General features: G+C 45.5%; 1 protein-coding gene across 2 annotated transcripts in view; it reads right to left on the bottom strand.

Moving 5' to 3' along the window:
• Nucleotides 1-6689, bottom strand: part of GNPTAB (N-acetylglucosamine-1-phosphate transferase subunits alpha and beta) — a 78306-nt gene extending 71617 nt beyond the window's left edge. Inside the window, exon 1 of one of the 2 annotated variants that reach the window (XM_061125532.1) lies at nucleotides 6496-6689. In XM_061125532.1, coding sequence (XP_060981515.1) covers nucleotides 6496-6612 — 117 coding nt within the window. In that variant the 5' untranslated portion in view covers nucleotides 6613-6689. The remainder of the gene's footprint in view (nucleotides 1-6495) is intronic. The other variant, XM_061125534.1, reaches the window with a different exon arrangement.
• Nucleotides 6690-26890: the final 20201 nt, after the last annotated feature.

The raw sequence follows: 26890 nt of genomic DNA, 5'->3' as shown, positions 1-26890 counted from the left end.
TGAAGATTGGAAAGGTTAAGTATCCTTTTGAAGATCATACAAGGGATAGCACAGACTATTTGAGAAACCATAGACACGAGCTTAAGAGTTCCAAACTTTAAGATCTGCGGCCATTTCTAGACTTTCTTTTGGTAAATAAATAACCAGGTGTGGAACGCATAAAATTTAAAACTTAAAAGTACTCAGGCCAAAATAATCTTGATAGGGCCTACATGGAGTTTCATTGATAAGATGGCTAGTTATCTTTGCAAATGAAGAATAAAATTACAATATGTGTTCAGTTCAGTTCAGGAGTAGCCATCATAGTCAACAAGAGAGTCTGAAATGCAGTACTTGGATGCAATCTCAAAAACGACAGAATGATCTCTGTTCTTTTCCAAGGCAAACCATTCAATATCATGGTAATTCAAGTCTATGCCCTGACCAGTAATGCTGAGGAAGCTGAAGTTAAACGGTTCTATGAAGACCTACAAGAACTTTTAGAACTAACACCCAAAAAAAGATGACCTGTGAGACTGACCAAAATGGCCCAGATTGCATCCCGTTATCTCAATGGCTCTTATCTTCTCAAAGCTACAAGACCACCAGATTTCAGACCTCTGGCTACGTGACCATCCCTTCAGAGACTTTTTCATTGGTGGGGTATAAGAAGGACTCCATCAGAAAGGGAGAATGCTGGTTCTCCTTAAGAGCCAGTCACCCTCTCTTTCCCCTCTAACAAATTTCCTTTTCTTGCCTGGCTCACTCTCTTCCTCTCTTCCTCTCTGGCTCACTCTCTTCCTCTCTGCATTCGCCTTACATTCTGGTGCCGGAACGCAGGAGGGAAGATCCACCGCAGCTGGGCGGTCCCTTCCTGGGACGAGCTCCAGGACGGGGCTCTCCGCTTGCCCTGCTAGACTGACATCCACACACCAGCCCACATTTCATCCATCGCTCACAAGGGTGAGTGCAATCCCACTTCCTCGGATCCTCTCTCTGGCCTCTTTTCCAAACCCTGCGCTCAGCGGGAGGATCCCCACGGCCTTCAGGCCTAGTGCCCTGTCTGACTTTGAAATAGCAGATGCCCATTTCAAAGCAGACTATTATTACTCTCTGAGAAAGTCCTGAGAACAGGGATGCCTTTTCTCTCGGACCTTTCTCCTTGCTTTCTCTTGCCCTTGTTAACCTCCCTATTCGGCCACAATGGGAAATTCTCAATCCCAGCCCTCAAAATCTACTCCTCCAGGATGCTTTCTTCAAAACCTAAAAGCTTTGGGCTTCCACGGGGAGATAAGACCAAAAAGACTTATTTACTATTCTAACACTGTTTAGCCGGAATACAGACTTGATAACAGGTCCCAATGGCCAGAAATGGAACTCTCGATAATAATACTCCACGGGACCTCGATAACTTCTGCCGCCGCGATGGCAAGTGGTTAGAAATCCCTCACGTTCAGTTTTGCTTTGCTCTTCGCTCTCGACCCCCTCTCTGAATTCTGTCCTACTTCTCAAATACTCCAAGTCCACTCTGGGCCACATCCTACTAATACAATGTCTCCCGATCCCTGTTCAGACTCTTCTTCTTCCTTCAACCCTTCCGACCACGGCCAACTCCCTATGGCTCCCAATCCCCTTGCAGCCACTCCAGATCGAGCTCCACAACCTCCATCTTACGTCCCCCCCCCCTCCCTTTCTCAAGCACAGCTCCCCACCCCACTCCCCAACCTGGGCCTGAGATAAGCTCAGGCCCACCCTCACCCCACCCTCTACCCTGAGGGTCCCAAGGCTTTACCGGTCTGAACACTTTAAAACAGGGACTGTTGCCGCCTATAGCTAGAATGAAGTGTTGTCTTGGAACCTTGTACATTTAAGAATAAACTTTTGTAAAAAAATAAAATAAAACAGGGAACACTGCAGGGCCCCACTCCGTCCCCGCCCGGCCCCCCTTTCCAGGAAGCAGCTGGAGCAGAAAGCACCGCTCAGGTTCCCATCCCATTCTCCTTCACCAACCTATCTCAGACTGAAAAGCGTCTTGGCTCCTTCTCCTCAGGCCCGGATAATTATCTAAAAGAATTCAAATATCTTACCCAGTCTTATGACTTAACCTGGCATGATATTTGCATCACGCTTTCCTCCACTCTTCTCCCAGAAGAGAAGGAAGGAGTACGGCCAGCCTCTCAGGCGCATGCTGACGAGGTACCCAGGACAGACGACACGGGGCCTGTAGGGGCGACATCTGTCCCCCGAGAAGATCCCAAGTGGGGTTATCAGGCCGGGAGACGGGACGAGCAGCCCGTAATCACACGGTTGCCTGCCTCATTGTGTGCCTTGAAAAGGCAGGGCATAAGGCCATCAACTTTGATCAGCTCCAGGAAATAACTCAAGGGCTAGATGAAAACCCAGCACAATTTCTAGCCAGGTTAATGGAAGCACTACAGAAATATACAAAATTAGACCCCACTTCAGCAGAGAGCACCACTGTCCTTAACACCGATTTTATCTCCCGAGTCGTCCCTAGGTATCTAAAAGAAACTGAAAAAGGCAGAAGAAAGCCCTCAAACCCCTCAACGAGACCTTTTAAATTTAGCCTTTAAGATTTTCAATAACCGGGAAGAACAGGCAAAGCCAGAGAAGGCCCAACGAGATTAGGCCAAATACCAACCACCTTTTAGCCACTGCCCTATATGGCTCCAAGCCTCCATCAACCAAGAAAGAAAGGAAGCCACCCGGGCCCTGCTACAAATGTGCCAAAGAAGGCCCCTGGGCCGCTCATTCCTACAGCCAAGGCCCCTCCAGGTCCGCGTCCCATCTGTGGCATGAAGGGACACTGGAAGGTCCCCTCCGGGGATCCGGACATCCCCTCCTGGTCCTGAGCAGGAGTCCTCCGGCCCAGCTCTGCCCAGCCTCCTCGGACTCTCCGCTTTAGACCGAAGGTGCCCAGGGCCCCGGGCCCCGACTCTCATCACCTCCACGGAGCCCAGGTAACTTACAGTGGCAGGTAAGCCGATCTCCTTTTTCATTGACACGGGGGCCACTTAGTCTCCTATGCCTGCCTACTCCGGAGAAACCAAGGTCTCCCAGGTCTGTTATGGGGGCTGACGGTTTAATATCTACACCACGGATAACGGAGCCTCTACCTTGCACACTTCAAAATACTCCATTTTCCCATCTTTTCTCATACTCCCAAAATGCCCCACTCCTATTCTTGGGAGAGACCTTCTCTCAAAATTCAAAGCCTCAATTACTATCCCAAGCCCACCCTCAGACCTAGCCTGGTTACTGCTCCTTAACACCCACCACTTCTGACATTCGTCTACAACAGGCTCCTTTCGGTTTTTCCAGACAAAACTCTATGAACAATTCTTACCCCCAACTAGGAACTATAACACGGCCACACCTCTGTAATCACTTCACATCTCTCCTTCCCTTCGGGCCGATCTGTCCATCAAGTCTCAGGACCTGCAGGACATTCTCTTACTTTCTCAGGGAGACTCCCTTCTGCATATGGTGTAAATACTCCTCTTGTAGGGGCTACACTGGTAAGTTCACTGTCAGTTTCAGAGACTACTAACAAGTTCCCAGAAAGACTCCTATTTGTTTTTGATTTCAGCTGTTGTCTTCTTACTCCTGGAATATTTTTCTTATGTGGAACCACTACTTATCTATGTCTTCCCACTAACTGAACAGGAGCATGCACCCTGGTGTATCTGGTCCCAGATATTTCTATTGCTCCTAACAGTCAGACCCTTGCTATCCCACTAACTCATAACCAACCCAGACGGGCAATTCAATTCATTCCTCTATTAACCGGTTTAGGAATAGCCGCTGGGATTGGGACAGGGACCGCAGGACTCACAACCTCTCTAAATTACTATCAAAGTCTTTCTAAAGACCTCACTGACAGCCTAGAAGAAATAGCTAACAGCCTTTTCACTATCCAAAACCAGCTAGAATCCCTGGCAGCCGTGGTCCTCCAAAACAGAAGGGGATTAGACCTCCTCACAGCAGAAAAAGGAGGCCTGTGCCTATTTTTGGAGGAAGCCTGCTGTTTCTACACCAATAAATCAGGCATTGTAAAGGAAGCAGCAAGAAATCTGACAAACAGGGCCTGAAGAATACACCAACACCTCAGTAATTCATGGGAAAACTGGTTAACCAACTGGAATTGGATGCCCTGGGTCTTACCTTTCCTAAGCCCTCTCCTTCTACTTACCCTTATTCTAACTTTCAGCCCATGTTTAATGCATCTTTTTCCAAAATTTCTTCAGGACCACTTACAAGCCTTCACCAACTGAACTATCCATGAACTACTTCTAACTCACTCAGATGATCAAAAACTTCGACCCCACACAAACCCCCTTGACCCACATTCCAGCCTTTTCTTACCTTACCCCCACGAAGCCCCTGTCCCAAAGGAAGCAGTTGCAGATGTTTGACCTTCGGACCTTATCCTAAATCAAAAGGCTGGAATGATAGGGCCTACATGGGGTCTCATTGATAAGATGGCTCTTTATGTCAACCTTGCAAACAAAGAACAAAATCACACTGATCTGTGAGACTGACCAAGTTGCCCAAATGGCATCCCGTTATCTCAGTGGCGCTTATCTTCTCAAAGCTGCAAGACCACCAGATTCCAGACCTCCGGCTACCCTTTAGAGACCATCCCTTCAGAGACTTTTTCATTGGTGGGGTATAAGAAGGACTCCGTCAGAAAGGGAGAACGCTGGTTCTCCTTAAGAGCCAATCACCCTGTCTTTTCCCTCTAATAAATTTCCTCTTCTTGCCTGACTGCCTGGCTCACTCTCTTTTTCTCTGCACTCGCCTTACAAATCTTTTATCAGGAATAAGACACAACTAGGTATACACACGATCACTGTATTAAAGTGCAATGCATGAAACAGAACAGGGCAGCAGGTGGTATAATACTAGGTACGTATTTCACACTTAGAGGTCTGGGTCGCTTTCTCAGCCCTTACTTAACAAGACTTACTTTCATCAGCCCCTAGACCAAGAACTACTAAAACTGGAAACCTGGAAATTGTCCCAAATAATTTATTCATTCATCAGACAAATATTTAGACTGTATACTCTGGCATTACCTGGCACAGCGCCTGGTCACAGTGGTTAAAGACAGCACCCTCTCTTATGGAGCCCAGAATCCAGCACGAGTCCAGACTTCATACTGGAAATGTATATATATTCTGTGTACACAGCAAATGTATCATGTGGCATTTCTGAACAGCATTCTGTTCATTTTAAAACGTTTTGCAACCTCTTACCCACCCCCCTCAAAATACATATATATATTAAAACAAAGAGATGGATTTCTAACAACCTGAAAACACAACTTTCTTCCAGTTGCTATGGCCACATTTTAAAATGGGGTGTTCTCTAAAATCACATCCAGGTACATTTTCAGTTCTCACCTACTCATAATCTCCTACATATTTGTTTACAACAAAGAATACGGTACTGGATGGTCAATCATGAAATAACTAGGCAACCTCAACCAAAAGGCTGTTTCACTCAAGAAAATGTTTAAAGTCCATATCCAGAGGGGCACAAAATCTATTAAACCTGGGTGTTTCCACCTGCCAGACCTGTTGCTCGAACCCTTTGGGGTTTACAGTCCTACCGAGTTGCTTTATGCGTTATCAACTAGGAGCAGATTAGGAAAGGTTGGGCTTGTGTGATCCGGAACTGAAGTTATTAGCATATCCCATGACCTGAAGGCTTGTGCTGGTTCCCTAGAGATCCGGTGCTGGAGTCCCAGATGGTTAAGGGCGTCACGGTCACATGAAGGGGCCCTAGCCTCAGCTGATCTCAAGATAGAGAAGAGCAGGAGCTGTCAGCGGCGCTCCCACACCAGTGTACGCACATCTACCAGTACAGCCTCTAAAGATTAACAGATTAAGCTGTCTCAAATAAGAGAGCAAAAATGTAACGAAGAAAAAAAAAAAAAAAAAAACCTTTCACGTGTAAGTCCTTTAAATTTGGGGCCAGTACACTCTCCCCACAGCAAATTCACGGGCCAAGAAAACACCCCTCTCGGACAAAGTTTCGAGATCCGGGAAGAAACAGGATTAAGAATATAAAGCGCCTCTGTAAAGGGAAAAGGTTACAAGGGTGACATTAGAGGAGGAAGCCGCAGGAGGGGCAAGGACTGAGAATTCGGTGAAATTTAGGAACTCTGGGTCCCGGGAGGGGGGCGGCGTGCAGAACAAGGCCTTAGGGAGAAAGGCAAATGACTCGGGGACCCTGCTGAAGGCACCTGGAGGGAAAAGGATTCGGCAGAAGGAGCGCGGATCTCCCAGACCGTCGGAGGCGAGATCTGGACCGCAGATGCTGAAGCCGCAGCCCGGAGAGGAGCTCTGAGTTGGCGGCGCCCCCGAGGGAAGGGCAGGCGCCGGGCTCATCCCCGTGTCTGCAGGGAGGATGGGGAGGCGAGAGTGCAGCGCGCCGGGGCCGGGACACCGCGCGGTCGTGCCGGTCCAGGGCTCCCGCGCCGCTACTCACCTCTCCGAACTGGAAGGCGGAGACGATGGTGACAACGACGCCCACGAAACAGACGTAGAGCCCATACCTGTGGGACAGGCAGGTATAGGTCTGTCTCTGCAAGAGCTTGAGCAGCATCACCCCGGCCGCCGCCACGCCGCGCCGCGCCCGGGGAGTCGGAGACGCCGCCGCTGCAGCCTCAACGAGCCGCCATTCCGCGGCCCCCGCAGGGCCGCCGCGCTCAGGTCACAGCCTCCGGCCGCCGCGCATTGCCGCTCCGGGCACCGACGCCCGCTCGGCTCCACGCCGCGGCCGCCGCTTCCGGGAGCCGGGAGCCCACGCCCTCCTCGCGGCGGAGGCGGTCGCGCGGCCCCCGAGGCAGCCGGCGCCGCCCCAGTCTAGCCGGGCTAGAGACGGCGGCGGCGGCGGCGGCGGCGGCGGCGGCGGCCGGGCCCGCAGCGCCACCTGGAGGGCGGAGGGGCGGAGGACAGGCGCGAGCCCCCGGGACTGCGCACGCGCCGTGCGCTCCTCGGGCCTGGCAGGGATCCTTGAAACTGGCTTGTGTTGGCGACCGCACAGCACAGGCCTCTGTAAGGAGGCCGTGCCCCAGACAGTGCTGCTTGGGCACCAGTGTTTTTGAGCGCAAAACCCTTCCTGCATTTACAATGATCAGCCGATCATGGTTTTTCACAACGCTAAGAGGAGACGCTGTTATAGATCTCTTTTCCCCTCCCGCCATCTAACCATATTGTTGAAAGAGGAATTTGGAGGACTCAGTTCAGTACAGTTCATTTCAGTCGCTCCGTCGAGTCCGACTCTTTGCGACCCCATGAACCACAGCACACCAGGCCTCCCCGTCCATCACCAACTCCCGGAGTCCACCCAAACCCATGTCCATTGAGTCGGTGATGCCATCCAACCATCTCATCCTCTGTCGTCCCCTTCTCCTCCTGCCCTCAATCTTTCCCAGCATCAGGGTCTTTTCCAATGAGCCAGCTCTTCTTCACATCAGTTGACCAGAGTATTGGAGTTTCAGCTTCAACATCAGTCCTTCCAATGAACACTCAGGACTGATCTCCTTTAGGATGGACTGGTTGGATCTCCTTGCAGTCCAAAGGGCTCTCAAGAGTCTTCTCCAACACCACTAAATGTGCTAAAAACGAAATTCATTCATTCATCTAGTTAGTGAATACGTATTTAGTGTCCAGTGTCTGGCGGGGTGCTTGGTGTCAGGTGTTCAAAAATGAACTAGAGGGAATTCCCTGGCTGTCCAGAGATTAGGACTCCTCCCTTCCACTGCAGGGGCCTAGGGCTACATCCCTGGTTGGGAAACTAAGAGCTCCCAGGCCCCCGTGGTGGTGGTGGTGTTCAGGTGGGGCCAAAAAAACAGTCAGAAATGAACTAGATCTGGCCACTGTTCCCAGGGAGAGACTAGCTGGGGAGATAAACACAGAAAGCACTAAATACTATTTAAAAAATAAAAACGTTGTTACAACAGATGTTGTGCCGTGTGTTGCAAAGAAGGTCAGTTATTTCTACTTTGGCACCAGGTGATTTTTAAGAGGGCGAAGGAAATGGCAACCCACTCCAGTATTCTTGCCTGGAAAATCCCATGGACTGAGGAGCCTGGTAGGCTAAAGTCCATGGGGTCGCAAAGAGTCGGACACGACTGAGCGACTTCACTCACAGGTAGAAGAGGGAGTGTGGACCGTATCCGTGCATGCTTGCTCAGTCGTGTCTGACTCTTTGCAGCCCCACAGACTGTAGCCCACCAGGCTCCTCTGTCCCTGGGATTTCCCAGGCAAGAATACTGGAGTAGGTTGCCATTTCCTCCACCAGGGGATCTTCCCGACCCAGGGATCAGACCTGAGTCTCCTGTGGCTCACGCATTGCCAGGCGGATTCCTCACCACTGAGCCACCTGGGGAAGCCTGTGGACAGTGCTGTTGTTCAGTCGCTCAGCCGTGTCCAGTTCTTTTCACCCCCGCGGAAGGCAGCACGCCGGGTTTCCCTGTCCTTCACCATCTTCCGCAGTTTGCTCAAACTCATGTCCATCGACGCCGTGCAACCATCTCGTCCTCTGTCATCCTCTTCTCCTCTTGCCTACAGTCTTTCACAGCATCAGGGTCTCTTCGAATGAGTTGGCTCTTCGCATCAGGTGGCCGAAGTATTGGAGCTTCAACTTCAGCATCAGTCCTTTCAATGAATATTCAGGGTTGATTTCCTTTAGGACGGACTGGATAAAACCAGAGGACTTAAGTCTCAAGGGGTTTGCAATGACAATATTTCCTATCAGGACACACAGTTTTCTCTTTCAACATTTTATTAATACTCCTGGTGCCTTTTTCCTCATCCCAGGAGAGGAGGGAGGTACCTGACTGGCAAAGTTGCAAGAAATTGAGCTTGTCTGCCAGAGACAGAAGTTCTCATCCACTATCTGCCAACCATAGGAGCACCTATGGCCCAGCCTGGGCCTGGGCCTAGAAAGTGTGTCTCATTCAGAGAGAAAATATTAGCTGCTCGCTGGTTTGAAAAGATGAACAACATTCTTCAATTCACCGTATCAGCACTAAAACCGATGCATCCATCTCCATCTGTCTGTATCTTACACCATATTCTCAATGAGTTTGAAACTCAGGAGACAAAAATGCTTTAGGTGTTGGGCACCTAAACACCATGTATCTCTGTGTCACCTTCTGCTCAGTCCTGATGAAAAATGAACAACCAAAGTAAACAATCCTACACAGTGAAGAGCCTCTTGCCCTGGGCTGGCAAAATATAAACCTCGAATATAGATATGGTGTACTTGGAAGGCATACCTTGACCTTGATAAGAAAATGACCCTAAACAGAGAGCTTTAACTAGTTGATTTAAGCAAAGTTGAAATGACTCCTGATATGTCTATACTTAGCTTAGTCCTTGCTTTATTCAAGGTAAAAAGATAAAAATGTTAACCTTATGAAATACTTGTACTTTTCAGCTTTAGGCTTGAAAAGCTTGCATGTTGTCAGAAAACATACTTTAATTTTGTCCCCTACTTGTTCCTTTCAAGATAAACAGTGCATGCTCGTAAAACACAAGTCTATTGTAAGTGACCTCATGCCTTTCTTTTTTTTTTAAAAAAGAAAGCCAACACAGCTTTTATTTATTTATTTTTGCAAAATAATAGCTAAAGCAAATTATTAAAAAATTTCATTGCTTCTGATAGAATTCCAAGAGCCAAAACATAACATGGCCCACTGCGTATTTTTTTGTGAATGCAAATATATCATGTATATATAAACAAATACACATAGTTATCACATAAGTGGGGCTTCCCTGGTGGCTCAGGCGGTAAAGAATCTGCCTGCAGTGCAGGAGACCCAGGTTCAGTTCTTGGGTCAGGAAGATTCCCTGGAGAAGGGAATGGCTACCCGCTCCAGTATTCTTGCCTAGGAAATCCTATGGACTGAGGAGCCTGGCGAGCTACAGTCTATAGGGTCGCAAAGAGCCAGACACGGTTGAGTGACTGACAGTGTCACTTTTTCACAAAAGAGTGACCATGCTTTACTCTCTTTACTTGATTTTCACTTGTAGGTTTTTTGGGTATATCTCATCTCTGCAATAGCTTGGATGGTAAAGACTCTGCCTTCAATGCAGGAGACCTGGATTCGATCCCTGCATTGGGAAGATCACCTGGAGAAGGGAATGGCAACCCACTCTAGTATTCTCACCTGGAAAATCCCATGGACAAAGGGGCCTGGTGGGCTACAGGGTCGCAAAGAGTCAGACCTGACTGAGTGACTAGCACACACACATCTCTGCAACCTAGACATCACGAAGGCAGGAGCCCGGCCCTCTTACTCATAACTACATCCCTACCCTTAGCATTCCACGTGCCTCAGACGGTGAAGTCTGTCTGCAATGCAGAAGGGTCACGAAGAGTCGGACACTACTGAGCGACTTCACTTTCACTTTTCACTTTCATGCATTGGAGAAGGCAATGGCAGCCCACTCCAGTGTTCTTGCCTGGAGAATCCCAGGGACGGGGGAGCCTGGTGGGCTGCCGTCTACGGGGTCCCAGACAGTCGGACACGACTGGAGCGACTTAGCAGCAGCATCTAGGTTTCTAAATCTCTGTCATGTTTATTGTTCTTTACTCTTTGTGTCATTTTGTATATTACTTTGTACTGTCTCAACGTTTTGCTAAGGAATTTTTCCCCTTATGCTTTGGCTCATTCTATTTTTGTGTGGTCTTATATTTCATTGATTTGTGCCTTTATCTTTGTAATTTCCTTTCCTCTTATTCTCTTAATTTACTCCCTTGCTCTTTTTTTTTCTTCAGGATACGCCAGTGGGGCATTTTAGTTCTCTACCAGGGACCTCGGCTGTGAAAGCAGAGTGCTAACTCCTGGACCACCAAGGAATTCCCCTTCTTCGTTGCTTCTTCAGCTAGTTTCTCAAATGTAATACTTAGGTCAATTTTTATTTTTAGTGTTTATTGCTTTTCATAAATGTCCTCAAACTATAAGCTTCGATTACTACTTTTACTGCATCCCATGAACGTCTGCAAGGAATGCAGGTGTACGCTGTAGGTACCCCGCCGCGGGCACACGGGGTCCACATCAGGGGAACCGCAGCAGGATGGCTCCAGGCCGAGGCCGAGGTGGTAACTGGGTTCCCAGGGCGTGCATGGCCGGGGCGGAGCAGCACTGTATCACCACACACTGGTACACTAACCCATCACGCAGAACGTGGAAGAAAAAAGCGAAAAATCACACGCTGGAATCAGGAAGCGCCCCCTTCCTCCCTGCAATAGCCCTCCACCGCCCTCTACTGGCAAAGTTTAGGATCACAGCACTACGAAAGAGAAATGCTTAGTTCAAGTCCATTAACACAGAGACGGTTCTGAGCGGATGAATTTGGAGCGGAGAGGCACTCTCTGATAACCAGTACATCCCTGAAACTAGGGTTTGGGGTGTAGTTTAGATTCTCTTAGTCAGGTGAATTCACAGAAGACTTTAATCTGGCAGTGACATGGGATAAGAAGCTGGGGAAAGGGCACCCAGCTTTTTTGCTAGTGAGACAGTGGAAATGTGATGTGGTTCTGAAGCCAGCATTGCTGAAGTGGCTTCCGCGCGCTGTAGCAGACGTCCTGGTCTGCTCTTCCCCGGCCCACCGTGGCAGAATCCACAACTCCCTTGGAGCTCAGTTCAGTTGAGGTTTGGGGAGCACTTCCTTGCAAATTCAACCTAAAGTCTCTTTTTGTTCAACCCTCCTGATTGTTCATGGATGAACCAGCTGAATCCTTTTCTGTTTAAATCAATGAATAGATTCTTTAGTCTACAAATAATAATTTGACCAAAACAGAAGAGTGTATTCTATATGATGTGACACCCTGGAATTCATAGACTTCCTTTGTTGCCTAGTACATGGTCAATTTTTGTGAGTTTCAGGTTTGCTCAAAAAGAATATGTATTACCCTCCTTCTCTTTCTTTCTCTCTGTATCCGGGCTCCTACACTCCCCCATTTAAGTTCTCGTGAGCCATCCATTTAACTAGAGGTTCCAACAATTTCCCAAGATCATTATTAAGCCCACCATGATATACTTTGCAGAATATATTTGCAAAAGTTAATCCCACCTTTCTGTTTGAAAGTTGTGTCCATTTCCTGATTCCCACGCCTTTGGAGCTTTCTGATAGCCACAATTTTTTTTTAATTGGTTTCTGGTTTTCTCCTCCATACAGCCAAAGTAATGAGCACTCAATGTATGTATTTGATAATCTGTAAACCCTGATTATCTAACTCATTGCATGTTACATGCATAATTAAATCGGAAGAATTTTCTAGCATGCACAGCCTTGCTTCAAGAAGACTGTCAGGAGTACTCTGATCGTTTGCTACAAAGCTTTGGCAAGGTTCTAAATTTATTATAGTCACTATAACCCATGTTAGGGAACGGTATAAATCCAAGTGATGCCAAATTATGGGCACCAAATTTCAGAGTCACTGACAGTTTATCTAAAGTGCAAATGTTGGACTTCCCTGGCAGTCCAGTGGTTAAGAATTCACCTTCCAGCCACTCTTGCCTATGATGGCCACACTCCTTCTGTGGAGTGTGAGTGTGTGTGTGTGTGATGTGTGTGTGCTTTGTCACTCAGTCATGCCCGACTCTGCAACCCCATGGACTGTAGCCGGCAAGGTTCTTCTGTCCATGGGGATTCTCCAGGCAAGAATACTGGAGTGGGTTGCCACGCCCTCCTCCAGGGGATCTTACTGACCCAGGAAGCAAATCAGGGTCTCCTGCATTGCAGGAAGATTCTTAGCCAGCTGAGCTACCATAGAAGCCCTCTGTGGAGTGTGTTTCTCTCTAAATAAATCCACTTATTACCTAAAAAAAAAAAGAAAGAAAAAGAATCCACCTTCCAATGCAGGGGATGAAGTTTTGATCCCTGATCAGGGAGTTAAGATGCCACATACCGCAGGGCAACTAAGCCTACATGCCACGGCTGCTGCTGCTAAGTCGCTTCAGTCGTGTCCGACTCTGTGCGACCCCATAGATGGCAGCCCACCAGGCTTTGCCGTCCCTGGGATTCTCCAGGCAAGAACACTGGAGTGGGTTGCCATTGCCTTCTCCACTACATGCCACAACTAAGGCCAAATAAATAAATAAATATTTAAAAAATAAAAAAATAAATAAAAAGTGCAAATGTCACAGTAGAAGACAATATAACTGTTGCCTCTGACATTTCAGTCCAAGAGGGTTAGGAGATAACTATGGTAAGACTCCCTAGAGGGTACAAAGGGAAACAGTTAATAATGATTAGCATTATGTGTGAATAGAGGGAAACTCATGAAAAAGAAAATCCATTTTCTTTAGGTCTTTCTTTTCTATCATCAAGTACAAACTAGCTGCTGGTTTTGCTCTATTGCTTCATCGTAAACTGTATGTAAAACAAAACAACAAAAATTTCTAGGACTTCCTTGGTGGTCCAGTGGTTAACACTATGTGCTTCCCTGTTTATAATAGCCAGGACATGGAAGCAACCTAGATGCCCATCAGCAGACGAATGGATAAGGAAGCTGTGGTACATATACACCATAGAATGTTACTCAGCCATTAAAAAGAATTCATTTGAATCAGTTCTAATGAGATGGATGAAACTGGAGCCCATTATACAGAGTGAAGTAAGCCAGAAAGATAAAGACCAATACAGTATACTAACGCATATATATGGAATTTATAAAGATAGTAATGATAACCGTATATGCAAAACAGAAAAAGAGACACAGATGTACGGAACAGAATTTTGGACTCTATGGGAGAAGGTGAGGGTGGGTTGTTTTGAGAGAACAGCATCGAAACATGTATATTATTAAGGGTGAAACAGATCACCAGCCCAGGTTGGATGCATGAGACAAGTGCTCAAGGCTGGTGCACTGGGAAGACCCAGAGGGATTGGGTGGAGAGGGAGGTGGGAGGGGGGGAGCGGGATGGGGAATACATGTAAATCCATGGCTGATTCATGTCAATGTATGGCAAAAACCACTACAATATTGTAAAGTAATTAGCCTCCAACTAATAAAAATAAATGGGAAAAAAAAAAAAAAAAACTATGTGCTTCCAATACAAGGGGCATGGGTTTGATCCCTGGTTGGGGAACTAAAATTCCACATGTCTCCTGTGACTAAAAAAAAAAAAAAATTTGAAAAGCTACATTCTAAGTTCCCTCCCTTGCAATGTAGACAGTTCTATTCCTCCCTAAGCTGATATCCTCTTTGGGTCCTCAGTTGAGATGAGATAGGGCTAGTTTTGCCCATGTCTCCCATTCCACCTCATTCTGGTCTAAAGTGGATAGTTAGTTATTCTTCTTGGCTTTATTTTCACTTCACAATGTGCAGATTTGCTGCTAATTAATTCTGAGAAGTTCTTCTAGATAAGCTAGGAATATTCCTTTTCTAAAAAATGAAACATTATTTTATATTAAGACACATTTCTCTCTAATAATATTAAATAAACAGTTATAGGTCTTGGGAATTCCTTGGAGGCCCAGTGGTTAAGACTCCACTCTTTCATTGCTGAGGTGTGGGTTCAGTCCCTCATGGGGTAATTAAGATCCCACAAGCCATGCAGTGTGGCCAAAAATTAAATAAATAAACAAAAAAATGTTTAATTTAAAAAGATAAGAATGATCACGTTTTTAAAAAAGTTATGGGTCAAAGCCAGTGTCTGTTGAGCAATCATGGAACACTGTTTTGGTTTCTGTATCCATTTACTGCCCGAATTCTTTTGCCTCAATTTCCTAGAATATTATCTAGTTAACATTATTTTTAAAAAAGCAACCCTCTTTAAGAGGGATAATTTACATACCATAAAATTGAACCATTTTAGGTCAACAATTATTTAAGTAAATTTATGAGTTGTTCAACCATCATGGCAATCCAGAATTAGCATTTGGAATAGTTTCATTACTCTAAAATTCTCCTGGGGATTCCCTGGTGATCCAGCAGTTAGGACTCCCGCGCTTTCAACTCGAGGGTGCAGGAAACTGTGAGGGGAACTAAGGTCTTGCAAGCCACGCAGAGCAGCAAAAAAAAAAAAAAAAAAAGTTATCTTGGACTTGTTTGCCGTTCTGAATAGTACTCACTTGTATTCCTACCATGTTTTGTTTGTCCATTCACTGAACATCTGAAGGGCTTCCCAGGTGGCGCTAGTGGTAAAGAAACCGCCTGAAAATGCAGGAGACATAAGAGACTCAGGTTTTATCCCTGGGTCGGGAAGATCCCCTGCTGGAGGAAATGGCAACTGACTCCAGTATTCTTGCCTGGAGAATCCCATGGACAGAGGAACCTGGTGGGTTACAGTCCCCAGGGTCCCAAAGAGTCAGACACGACTGAAATGACAGCACATATGCAGGCATGGATATTCGAATCATTTCTGGATTGGGTCTAATTATTTGTTTTGCTTTGTTTTTAGGATTGCATCTAATTATTTGTAATGCTGCTATGAACAATGCACATACATGTCTTCAGGTGGACTTATGTTTTCATTTCTCTTGGGTAAATATAAAGGCATGGGCTTGCTGACTTACGTGGTAAGTTTACGTTGACATTTGAAAAAATTCCCAAACCATTTTCCAAAGTGGGCATACAAATTTTCCTTTCCCAGGATCTATGCAAGAGGATTCCAGTTTTCTCTCATTCTCTCCAACACTCTGCATGGTCTCTTGTTTTAATTATGGTCACTTGGTACACTTTTGATTTGTACTTCCTTTGCATTTCATGATGAAGTTTCATGACATTGTATAGGAGACAGGGATCAAGAACATCCCCAAGAAAAAGAAATGCTAAAAAGCAAGATGGCTGTCTGAGAAGGCCTTACAAATAGCTGGAAAAAAAGAGAAGTGAAAAGCAAAGGAGAAAAGGAAAGATATACCCATTTGAATGTAGAGTTCCAAAGAATAGCAAGGAGAGATAAGGAAGTCTTCCTCAGCAATCAATGCAAAGAAATAGAGGAAAACAACAGAATTGGAAAAACTAGAGATCTCTTCAAGAAAATTAGAGATACCAAGGGAACATTTTATGAATGAAAAGATGGGCTCAATAAAGGACAGAAATGGTAGGGACCTAACAGAAGCAGAAGATATTAAGAAGAGCTGGCAAGAATACACAGAAGAACTGTACAAAAGAGATCCTCACGACCCAGATAATCATGATGGTGTGATCATTCACCTAGAGCCAGACATCCTGGAATGTGCAGTCAAGTGAGCCTTAAGAAGCATCACTATAAACAAAGCTAGTGGAGGTGATGGAATTCCAATTGAGCTATTTCAAATCCTGAAAGATGATGCTGTGAAAGTGCTGCGCTCAATATGTCAGCATATCTGGAAAACTCAGCAGTGGCCACAGGACTGGAAGAGGTCAGTTTTCATTCCAATCCCTAAGAAAGGCAACGCCAAAGAATGCTCAAACTACTGCACAATTGCACTCATCTCACATGCTAGTGAAGTAATGCTCAAAATTCTCCAAGCCAGGCTTCAGCAATATATGAATGGTGAACTTCCAGATGTTCAAGCTGGTTTTAGAAAAGGCAGAGGAGCCAGACATCAAATTGCCAACATCCGCTGGATCATCAAAAAAGCAAAAGAGTTCCAGGAAAATATCTACTTCTGCTTTATTGACTATGCCAAAGCCTTTGACTGTGGATCACAATAAACTCTGGAAAGTTCTTCAAGAGATGGGAATATCAGACCACCTGATCTGCCTCTTGAGAAACCTGTATGCAGGTCAGGAAGCAACAGTTAGAACTGGACATGGAACAACACACTGGTTCCAAATAGGAAAAGGAGTATGTCAAGGCTATATATTGTCACCCTGCTTATTTAACTTCTATGCAGAGTACATCATGAGAAACGCTGGGCTGGAGGAAGCACAAGCTGGAATCAAGATTGGCGGGAGAAATATCAATAACCTCAGATATGCAGATGACACCACCCTTATGACAGAAAGTGAAGAAGAACTAAAGAGCCTCTTGATGAAAGTGAAAGAAGAGAGTGAAAAAGTTGGCTTAAAGCTCAACATTCAGAAAAGTAAGATCATGGCATCCGGTCCCATCACTTCATGTCAAATAGATGGGGAAACAGTGGAAACAGTGAGAGACTTTATTTTTCTGGGCTCCAAAATCACTGCAGATGGTGATTGCAGCCATGAAATTCAAAGACGCTTCCTCCTTCGAAGAAAAGCTATGACCAACCTAGATAGCATATTAAAAAGCAGAGACATTACTTTGTCAACAAAGGTCCGTCTAGTCAAGGCTATGGTTTTTCCAGTGGTCATGTATGGATGTGGGAGTTGGACTATAAAGAAAGCTGAGTACTAAAGAATTGATGCTTTTGAACTGTGGTGTTGGAGAAGACTCTTGAGAGTCCCTTGGACTGCAAGGAGATCCAACCAGTCCACCCTAAAGGAGATCAGTCCTGGGTGTTCATTGGAAGGACCGACGCTGAAGCTGAAACTCCAGTACTTTGGCCACCTGATGAGAAGACCTGACTCATTGGAAAAGGCCCTGATGCTGGGAAAGATTGAGGGCAGGAGGAGAAGGGGACGACAGGATGAGATGGTTGGATGGCACCACCGACTCAATGGACGTGGGTTTGGGTGGACTCCGGGAGTTGGTGATGGACAGGGAGGCCTGGCGTGCTGTGGTTCACAAAGCCATGGAGTCTCAAAGACTCGGACATGACTGAGCGACTGAACTGAGCTGAACTGAACTGCATTTCCCTAATGACTAATGTTGTTAGCATCTTCTCAGATCTTTGTTAGTTATTTGTATGTCTTCTTTGATGAAATGCCAATTCAAATCCCTTGCCAATTCTTTGTTTAATTTTGTTTTTATTTGTTTATTTATATTTGGCTGTACTGGATCTTTGTTGCTGTGCTTGGACTTCCTCTAGCTGTGGCGAGTGGGAGCTACTCTCTAGCTATGGTGCACAGACGCCTCATTCCAGTGGCTTCTCTTGTCTGTCCCTAAAGTGTGGGCTCAGGGGTCGTGGCACACGGGCCTAAATGCCCTGAGGCATGTGGGGTCTTCCTGGACCAGGGATCAGACCGATGTCCCCTGCATAGGCAGGCAGACTCCTAACCACTGGACCACCAGGGAAGTCCCCCGTACCAATTCTTAAATTGGACTCTCTCTAAAGAGAGGTTGAAAAGAGGTTAAAACCTTTGACAACCTGATTTCTACCTTTGCTGCTATTAAAACTGCCCTCTGAAACAATAAAATATCACTGAAATAATGAATCCTGACACATCCAGAAGTATTTTCTTATTCATCTTCACCTTAACCTTTCTGCACTATTTGGTAATACCTTCAATAACCCCCTTCTTTGGCTGTATCATGTGAGATCTTAGTTTCCCAGCCAGGGATCTAACATGGGCCCATGACAGCATAAGCACTGAGTCCTAACCGCTGAACCACCAGGGAATTCCCAAATAACCTCCTTCTTGAAATGTTGTCTTACTTTGATGTTCATAACAGAATACTTCCCTGATACTTCTCAAGTTATTTTTTTTTTCTTTGCTGAGCACCACAGATTTGTGGGATCCTAGTTCCCCAACCAGGGGTTGAACCAGAGTCCTAATGACTGGACCACCAAAAAATTCCCCTCAAGTGTCTTTGATAACTTCCTTTTTTGGGTGGTATTCTCCTGTCTGCTCTAGGTAGTCCAGATAACATGAACTAGATCTCTGCCCTATGCTCGTCTCCTTTTCCATTTTTTTTCCCCATAGAATATTATAATATTATAATACCTCTAAGGAAAAGTCTAATAAGAAAGGAGGTATTTAATAACATCTTTAAGGAAGTAGTGTTCTCAGAATCTGGTGAGAAGTGGAGCTGCGAAGGGGGAGCTGCCCAAAGGAGTTGCAGTCATGGATTAGAGATGCAGATAGATAGATCAGAACAGATGCAGCTAGCCAGGAAGAAACTACAAGAGTCTGGGGAAAGAAAGACATATATGGGGTCAGCAAAGGATATGGAAATGAATCTGGGAGCAAATGGAGAATAGTCAACATAACATCCTACTGTTCCGTCACATGCAGTGTCGAGAACAGGTGTCATCATAGCGCCTACATCACCTCCCTGTTTTTCTGTGCCTGTCAGTGGTACCACTATTCTCGTAGTCTCCCAGGCTGGAACCTCAGAAATCACTCTGACCCTCAGTCAGTGATCCCTTCTGCTTGCAAATTCTCTGTTCCTTATTTGACATTAGCCACCTCATGAGGTTGAAACAAACAGTGGTTAAGACCTTGCATAAATGTGAGATTCCATGGGTTTATGGTACTCAATAGTGCATCATGATTTTATTGTAATTTTCACATGTATATTTGTCTTTTGAACAAGATAGTACATTCTGGGGGGTGGGGGCAGGGTCTACTGCCTGCAATGCAGGAGATCCGGTTCTGTCCCTGGGTCTGGAAGATCCCCTCGACAATGGTATGGTTACCCACTCAAGTATTCTTGCCTGGAAGATTCCATGGACAGAGGAGCCTGGCAGGCTGCAGTCCATGGGGTCGCAAAGAGTCGAACACAACTGAGTGACTAACATTTTCAGTTTCACTTCTACTCTCTATATTCCTTCAAATCTTCTTCATGTCCATCAGGTTTCTGTTAGGGTAGGCATTCAGAAAATGTTCATAAAAGGAATAGATGAATGATTCAGACATGGGCCTAAAACTTGCCTAAATCCTTTGTCCAAATTACAGATTGTGAGAACACACACTCAACTCATTTTGTTACTGAACAGAACTCAGTTTCACTCACCCAATATGCAACAAAGCCAATCTACTGACTCTGGATTGTAGTGAAGGAAACTATAGAGAGTTTATTTTGCAGGACATCAGGCCAGGAGACCAGGTACTCCCTGTTGGCAATGGTTTTTAAAGGCAACATTAGGGTGAAGGTTGCAGGGTGTGTGATCAGCTTGTGGACATTCTTCTAATTGTGGGTGGTGGTGAGGTAGAAACCACATGTTACATACCGATTCCATGTACTCAGTCGTGTCTAACACTTTGCAAACCCATAGGCTGTAGCCTGCCATAGAATTTTCTGTCCATAGAATTTTCCAGGCAAGAATACTTGAGTGGGTTGCCATTTCCTATTTCCCAGGGATCTTCCCAACCTAGGGATCAAACTTGCATCTCTTCCATGTCCTGCATTGGTAGGCGGGTTCTTTACCATTTGCGTCACCTGGGAAGCCATGGTGGTGAGATAACAAGATAATATTTCTGGAACCTCAATCCTCAACTTTCTGGTTCCAGCAAGTCTGGTTAGCAGTTTCTATTCAAGGAGGGTCCAGGTGTCCATAAAACAACTCAAGGATATGGATCAGATTGTTCTATATATCTGTATATCTATATGTCTATAGCCTTTCAGGAGGAACTGAAACCATGCATCTCAGATTGGGACACAAACTCGGGCAAAACCCATGGTCTTTTAACTGAGATCACACACCAGGCTTCAGCACTTACTGAAGTTCAGGTTCTCGCTCTCTCTCTCTTTTTTTTTTTTTTTTCTTTTAAGAATATTTGTTTATTTATTGGCTGTGCTGGCTTTTCTGTAGCTGCTGAGAGTTGGGACTGTTTGTTGTGGTATGCGGGCTTCTCATTGCGGTGGTTCCTCTTGTGGAGCACGGGCTCTAGTTTCCAGGGCTTCAGTAGTTGCAGCAAGTGGGCTCAATAGTTGTAGCACACAGGCTTAGCTGTTCCAAGGCTTGTGGAATCTTCCCACACCAGGGATCGAACCTGAGGCCCCTCGTTGGCGGGAGGATTCTTATCCAGTGACCCACTAGGGAAGTCCAAACTCAGGTTCTTGACATTGCAGCACAAACTGACAGGTAGGAAGTGTATTTCTTTAGAGAAACCCACTCCATAGAGTGTGAGCCATCTTAGACATCAAGAGTGGTGCCAAAATATGGTGTGGTTAGGTTTTTATTTTTCCAATAATTTTATTATTTTATTTATTTTTGGCTGCACTGGATCATCCTTGCTGCACACAGGCTTTCTCTAGTTGTGGCGAATGGGGTTACTCCCTAGTTGCAGTGCTCGGGCTTCTCATTGCAGTGGCCTCTCTTGCAGAGCACAGGCGCCATAGTGTGGGCTTCAGTGGTGACGTGTGGGCTTAGTGACCTCTTGGCATGTGGGATCTCCCTGGATCAGGGTTTGAACCCGTGTCTCCTGCATTGGTACACTGAGCCTTTAGGGAAGCCCTGGTATGGTTAGTTTTTTTTTTTTTAATGTTTTATTTTATATATTTATTGGACATGTAGCATGTGGGATCTTAGTTCCCTAACCAGGGATTGAACCCATGCCCCCTCCATTGGGAGCTCAGAGTCTTAACCACTGGACCACCATGGAAGACACATGGTTAGTTTTTATGGGCTGGATAATTTCATAGGCTAATAAATGGAGGATTATTCCAACTGTTTCAGGGAAGAGGGAGAGATTTCCAGGAATTGTGCCACCACCCACTTTTTGATCTGTGATAGTTGCCCTCAGGGAAATCCTTGTGGCTCAGACAGGAAAGAATCAGCCTGCAATGCAGGAGACCTGGGTTCTATCCCTGGTTCAGGATGATCCTCTGGAGAAGGAAATGGCTACCCACTCCAATATTCTTGTAACAGGAGGGAAAGGGGTAGGGCACAACTTTTGAAAGAATGACATAGCCCAAGGACACAAAATAAACCGAGAATGGGACCAAGATAGAAGAGAAGACTAGACCTTGATCCTCGATCAGCAAGTGAAATGACACACCCAGAGGTGTCATGACAGTTCCAAGGCATTGTTAAGAACAAGGAGTGGGTAGTGGCCCAAATCCTGGAAATATCTGCCCCTTCCCAAAAATCAGTTCAGTTCAGTCGCTCAGTCATGTCCAACTCTTTGCGACCCCATGGACTGCAGCACTCCCTGTCTATCACCAACTCCCAAAGCTTGCTCAAACTCATGTCCATCGAGTTGGTAATGCCTTCCAACCATCTCATCCGCTGTCCCAGCCACATGGGTTCAAGTCCCACAAATAGCTGGAATAATCCTCCCACTCGTTAGCATATGAAATTACCCAGCCTATAAAAACTAACCACGCCAGATTTCAGGGCCACACTCACCCTGTGTGATAGCCCACACTTTCTCTGTGGAGTGTGTTTCTCTCTGTATCTGAATAAATCCACTTCTTACCCATCACTTTGTCTCTCACTGAATTCTTTCTGCGATGAGACATCAAGAACCGGAGCTTCATTAGGTCCTGAAACCAGGTACTGTGAGTTTTGGCTGGGTTTGAGTAGGGTTCAAGTCTTAAGCAGGGTTTTGGCTGGGTTTGAGTCCCAGCACGTGGGCTCAAGTCCCAGTCTGTGGTAAATGGCTTCTTTGTTGCCTGGAGAATTCCGTGGACAAAGGAGCCTGAAGGGCTACAGTTCATGGGGTTGCCAAGAGCTGGAGAAGACTGAGTGGTTGACACAGCAGCCGCCGCAAAGTCAGACACTGAGCGGCTGACGCTTTCGCTTTCAGCCGGCCTCAGGACTGTCGGGGCCCTGGGGGGCGTCACTTTAGCTGACGATGTGTTACAGTGAGAGTGTACTGAGGCTCAGGCTCCCCGAACGGCTCACAGGAGATGTGGGTTCAATTCCTGTGTCGGGAAGATGCTCTGGAGGAGGGAATGGCAACCCACTCCAGTATTCTCTCTCTCTTTTTTTTTTTGGATGCACCTGGTCTTTGTCTCGGAATGTGGGATCTTGTGGCTTATGGGATTTAGTTCCCTGACCAGGGATCGAACCCAGGCCTCCTGCATTGGGAGTGCAGAGTCCTAGCCACTCGACCACCAGGGAAGTCTGCACTCCAATATTCTTGCTTTTCTTGCTCAACTGCTTTTCCTTTGTTTCTGCATTTTCTTAATCATTAATCAAGTCAGCTCTTTGGAACTCTGCATTCAGATGGGTATATCTTTCCTTTTCTCCTTTGCCTTTCACTTCATTTCTTTTCTCAGCTATTTGTAGGGCCTTCTCATACAATCCATTTTGCCTTTTTCCATTTCTTTTTTCATGGGGATGGTTTTGATCACCACCTCCTGTACAATGTCACAAACCTCCCTCCATAGTTCTTCAGGCACTCTGTCTATCAGACCTAATCCCTTGAATCTATTTGTCACTTCCACTGTATAATCATAAGGGATTTGATTTAGGTCATACCTGAATGGTCTCGTGGTTTTCCCTACTTTCTTCAATTTAAGTCTGAATTTGGCAATAAGGAGTTCATGATCTGAGCCACAGTCAGCTCCTGGTCTTGTTTTTGCTGACTGTATAGAGCATCTCCATCTTTGGCTGTGAAGAATATAATCAATCTGATTATAAAATCACTGCAGATGGTGACTGCAGCCATGAAATTAAAAGACGCTTGCTCCTTGGAAGAAAAGTTATGACAAACCTAGATAGCATATTAAAAAGCAGAGACATTACTTTGCCAGCAAAGGTCCATATAGTCCAAGCTATAGTTTTTCTAGGAGTCATGTGTGGATGTGAGAGCTGGACCATAAAGAAGGCTGAGCATTGAAGAACTGATGCTTTTGAACTGTGGTATTGGAAAAGACTCTTGAGAGTCCCTTGGACTGCAAGGAAATCCAACCAGTCCACCCTAAAGAAAATCAATCCTGAGTATTCATTGGAAAGGCTGATGCTGAAGCTGAAGCTGGAAAATTTGACCATCTGATGCGAAGAACTGACTCATTAGAAAAGACCCTGGTAAAAAAAAAGAAAAAGAAAAGAAAAGACCCTGGTGCTGGGAAAGGTTAAAGGCAGGAGGAAAAGGGGACATAGAGGATGAGATGGTTGGATGGCATCATGAACTTGATGGACATGAGTTTGAGCAAGCTCCGGGAGTTGGTGATGGACATGGAAGCCTGGTGTGCTGCAGACTGAGCTGAACTGAACTGAACTGAACTGAAATAGATATGAGGAGATGCAAGGATTGCGATCATAAAATCTGTTCCTAAAAACATCCTGTCCCACAAGACCCCCTGGAGCACAGAGTGCCTCACTCCTCCCTGAGCCCCCACAGGGGTTGCTGAAGGTCAACAGCTCTGCATGGGGTTCTCTCTCCATAGAGGCAGCTGGCAAATGCCTTTGTTGCTCAGTCGTTGGCAATGCTCTTGGTAAGTGCCAATTTGTAGTTGACAATAGCATGCAGGATCTTAGCTTCGGACCAGGGATTGAACCCATATCCACTTCACTGAAAGATGAACTTTTTTTTTTTTTAATTTATTTATTTCTTTTAATTGGATGCTAATTACTTTACAATATTGTAGTGGTTTTGCCATACATGCACATGAATCAGCCATGGGTGTACATGTGTTCCCATCCTGAACCCACTCCCACCTCCCTCCCCATCCCATCCCTCTGGGTCATCCCAGTGCACTGGCCCTGAGCGCCCTGTCTCATGCATCAAACCTGGACTGGCGATCTATTTCACATGTGGTAATATACACATTTCAATGCTATTCTCTCAAATCATCCCACCCTCGCCTTTTCCCACAGAGTCCAAAAGTCTGTTGTTTACATCTGTGTCTCTTTTGCAGTCTTACATATATGGTCATTGTTACCATCTTGAAAGATGAATTCATAAGATTCTTAACCACTAGACCAGACCACCAGGGAAGTCCCTATTTCTATGAATTTTAATATCTTTTTGTTTTTAAGTAAATCTTAGTTTGGTTTTCTTATTATAAAAGTATTATGTTTTTAGGAGGTCAAAGAAGACAAAATTTCCTATAGCTCTGGTACAATATCTTTTCTCTGTGAATGTTTCATCTTACTATTTTGTTTCTTTGTTTTGCATATTGACCTTTGTTTTTGACTTATCTATTTTTTAGATGTTTTTTATTCTACCAGCGAATTCCCACAAATTGACCTTTAAATTTATTGTTCCAAAACAAGTCATGCTCATAAAAATAAAAACAATAACTGAATAAGGTAAGAAGGTAATGACTTCCTTCCCTCCAAAGCCCTGTTTCCAATCTCAAGCGGTAGCCCTTGTTAACAACAGGATGCATATTTTTCCAGACGATTGTTTTTTCAGATTTTAATTATTTTTTTTTTTTTAAAGTTGAAGCTTTTCTTGTTGAAAGTACAATACATATCCCCCACCTTCTTATCTAGTTCCTAAAATTCTACAATACTATTAACATATTGCCTTACTTGCTTTTTTCACATACCTATTCAAACAGTTATACCAATTTCCATTCATTAATCCGTTGTTTTTTTTTTTTTTTTTGATTTTAAAATAAGTTGCAGAGATCAGTATACATCATCCCTAAACACTTCACCATTAATTACATTTAGGACTTCCCTGATGGTCCAGTGGTTAAGACTCTGCCTGCCAATTCAGGGGACATGGGATCCACCCCTGGTCTGGGAAGATTCCATCCGCCACAGGACAACTAAGCCCAGGCACCACAACTACCGAAGCCGAGCCCTAGAGCCAATGCTCCACAAGAGAAACTGTCAGGGGAAGCACACTGACCGAAACTGCCCACCCTGGCCAGGCACCATAGGAACCATTTGCATGAGTTGTTTTATGACAGGAGATCCTGATAAGGAATACGGAACTAATAAGCTACCACCAGCCAGAAGAGTTCGGGAAAGGTTGAGAGGAGACACACTGTGTGTCCGTCCACTTCCCAGAATCCCTCTTGCTAGCATCCATCTTGGCTGAGCGATGCATGCGCCACCAGGAAAGACTCTGAATTAGAATGATTGGCCAAAGACCACCCGGAAACTAATCCCATCCCCATAAAACCCAAGACTGCGAGCCACGAGGCTGAGCAGTTCTCCTGGGTTCCCTTACCCTCCTGCTTTCCACCCGGGTGCCCTTTCCCAATAAAATCTCTTGCTTTGTCAGCACATGTGTCTCCTCGGACAATTCATTTCCAAGTGTTAGACAAGAGCCCAGTTTCAGGCCCTGGAAGGGGTCCCCCTTCCTGCAACAAAACCACTGCAGTTAGAAGCCCATCCACTGCAATCAGAGAAAACCTATATTCAGCAATGAAGACCCACCACCTGGGAAGCCCTGTTGAAGCCTCAGCACAGCCTAAAATAATTTTTAAAAATATGGCTTAGGCTGAAATGGCTTCTCTTATGTCAAGAAAGCCATTCCTGTGTCAATTGCAAATCGGCGCTTTCCAGTAGCATTTGCAGTCTGCCTCTGCAGAGACTGAACCCTGAGCTGTTGCAGCTCTTGACCGTTGACATGCTCTGAAAGGAGTGGAAAGTGAGGCACTCTGTGCTCCAGGCACACTGGTGGAATAGGGTTTTAGATAGATATTTTCAGGAGCTGATATCATATCCAGGTCTTATATCTCCTCTGATCTAGAAAAGCACTAAATCCTTTCATGGTGACATCAGCTTCTTGTGACTGCAGAAAACCTTTTTTAAAATAAGGGCTTGATTACATTGAACTCCCTCTTCACCAAAATCATATATACTTGCCTTCCCGCACGACCTCTTTGGAACAGTCTCTCTGAGCTATCTGAGGTGCTGTCTCCTGGGCTGCAGTCCTCATTTTGCCCCAAAAAGCTTAATTCATAACTCTAATGTTGTGCATTTTTTTAGCCAACACTTTGTTCTCTTTCTCTGGGGACTTCCTAACCTATCTGCTTACAGTAATGATAATAACAAAGCTAGTAATAATAACTTCTTGTTGTTTAGCTGTTAAGTTGTTTCTGATTCTTTTGCAACTCCATGGACTATGTAGCCCACCAGGCTCCTCTATCCATCAGATTTCCAGGCAAAAATACTGGAGTGGGTAGCCTTTCCCTTCTCCAGGGGATCTTCCCAACCCAGGGATTGAACCCAGGTCTCCTGCATTGGGAGGCAGATTCTTTGCCACTGAGTTACCA

The sequence above is a fragment of the Dama dama genome, chromosome 22 (genome assembly GCF_033118175.1).
Source record: "Dama dama isolate Ldn47 chromosome 22, ASM3311817v1, whole genome shotgun sequence".
In the NCBI taxonomy this organism is placed as follows: domain Eukaryota; kingdom Metazoa; phylum Chordata; class Mammalia; order Artiodactyla; family Cervidae; genus Dama; species Dama dama.
This window is presented reverse-complemented; position numbering and strand designations above follow the sequence as displayed.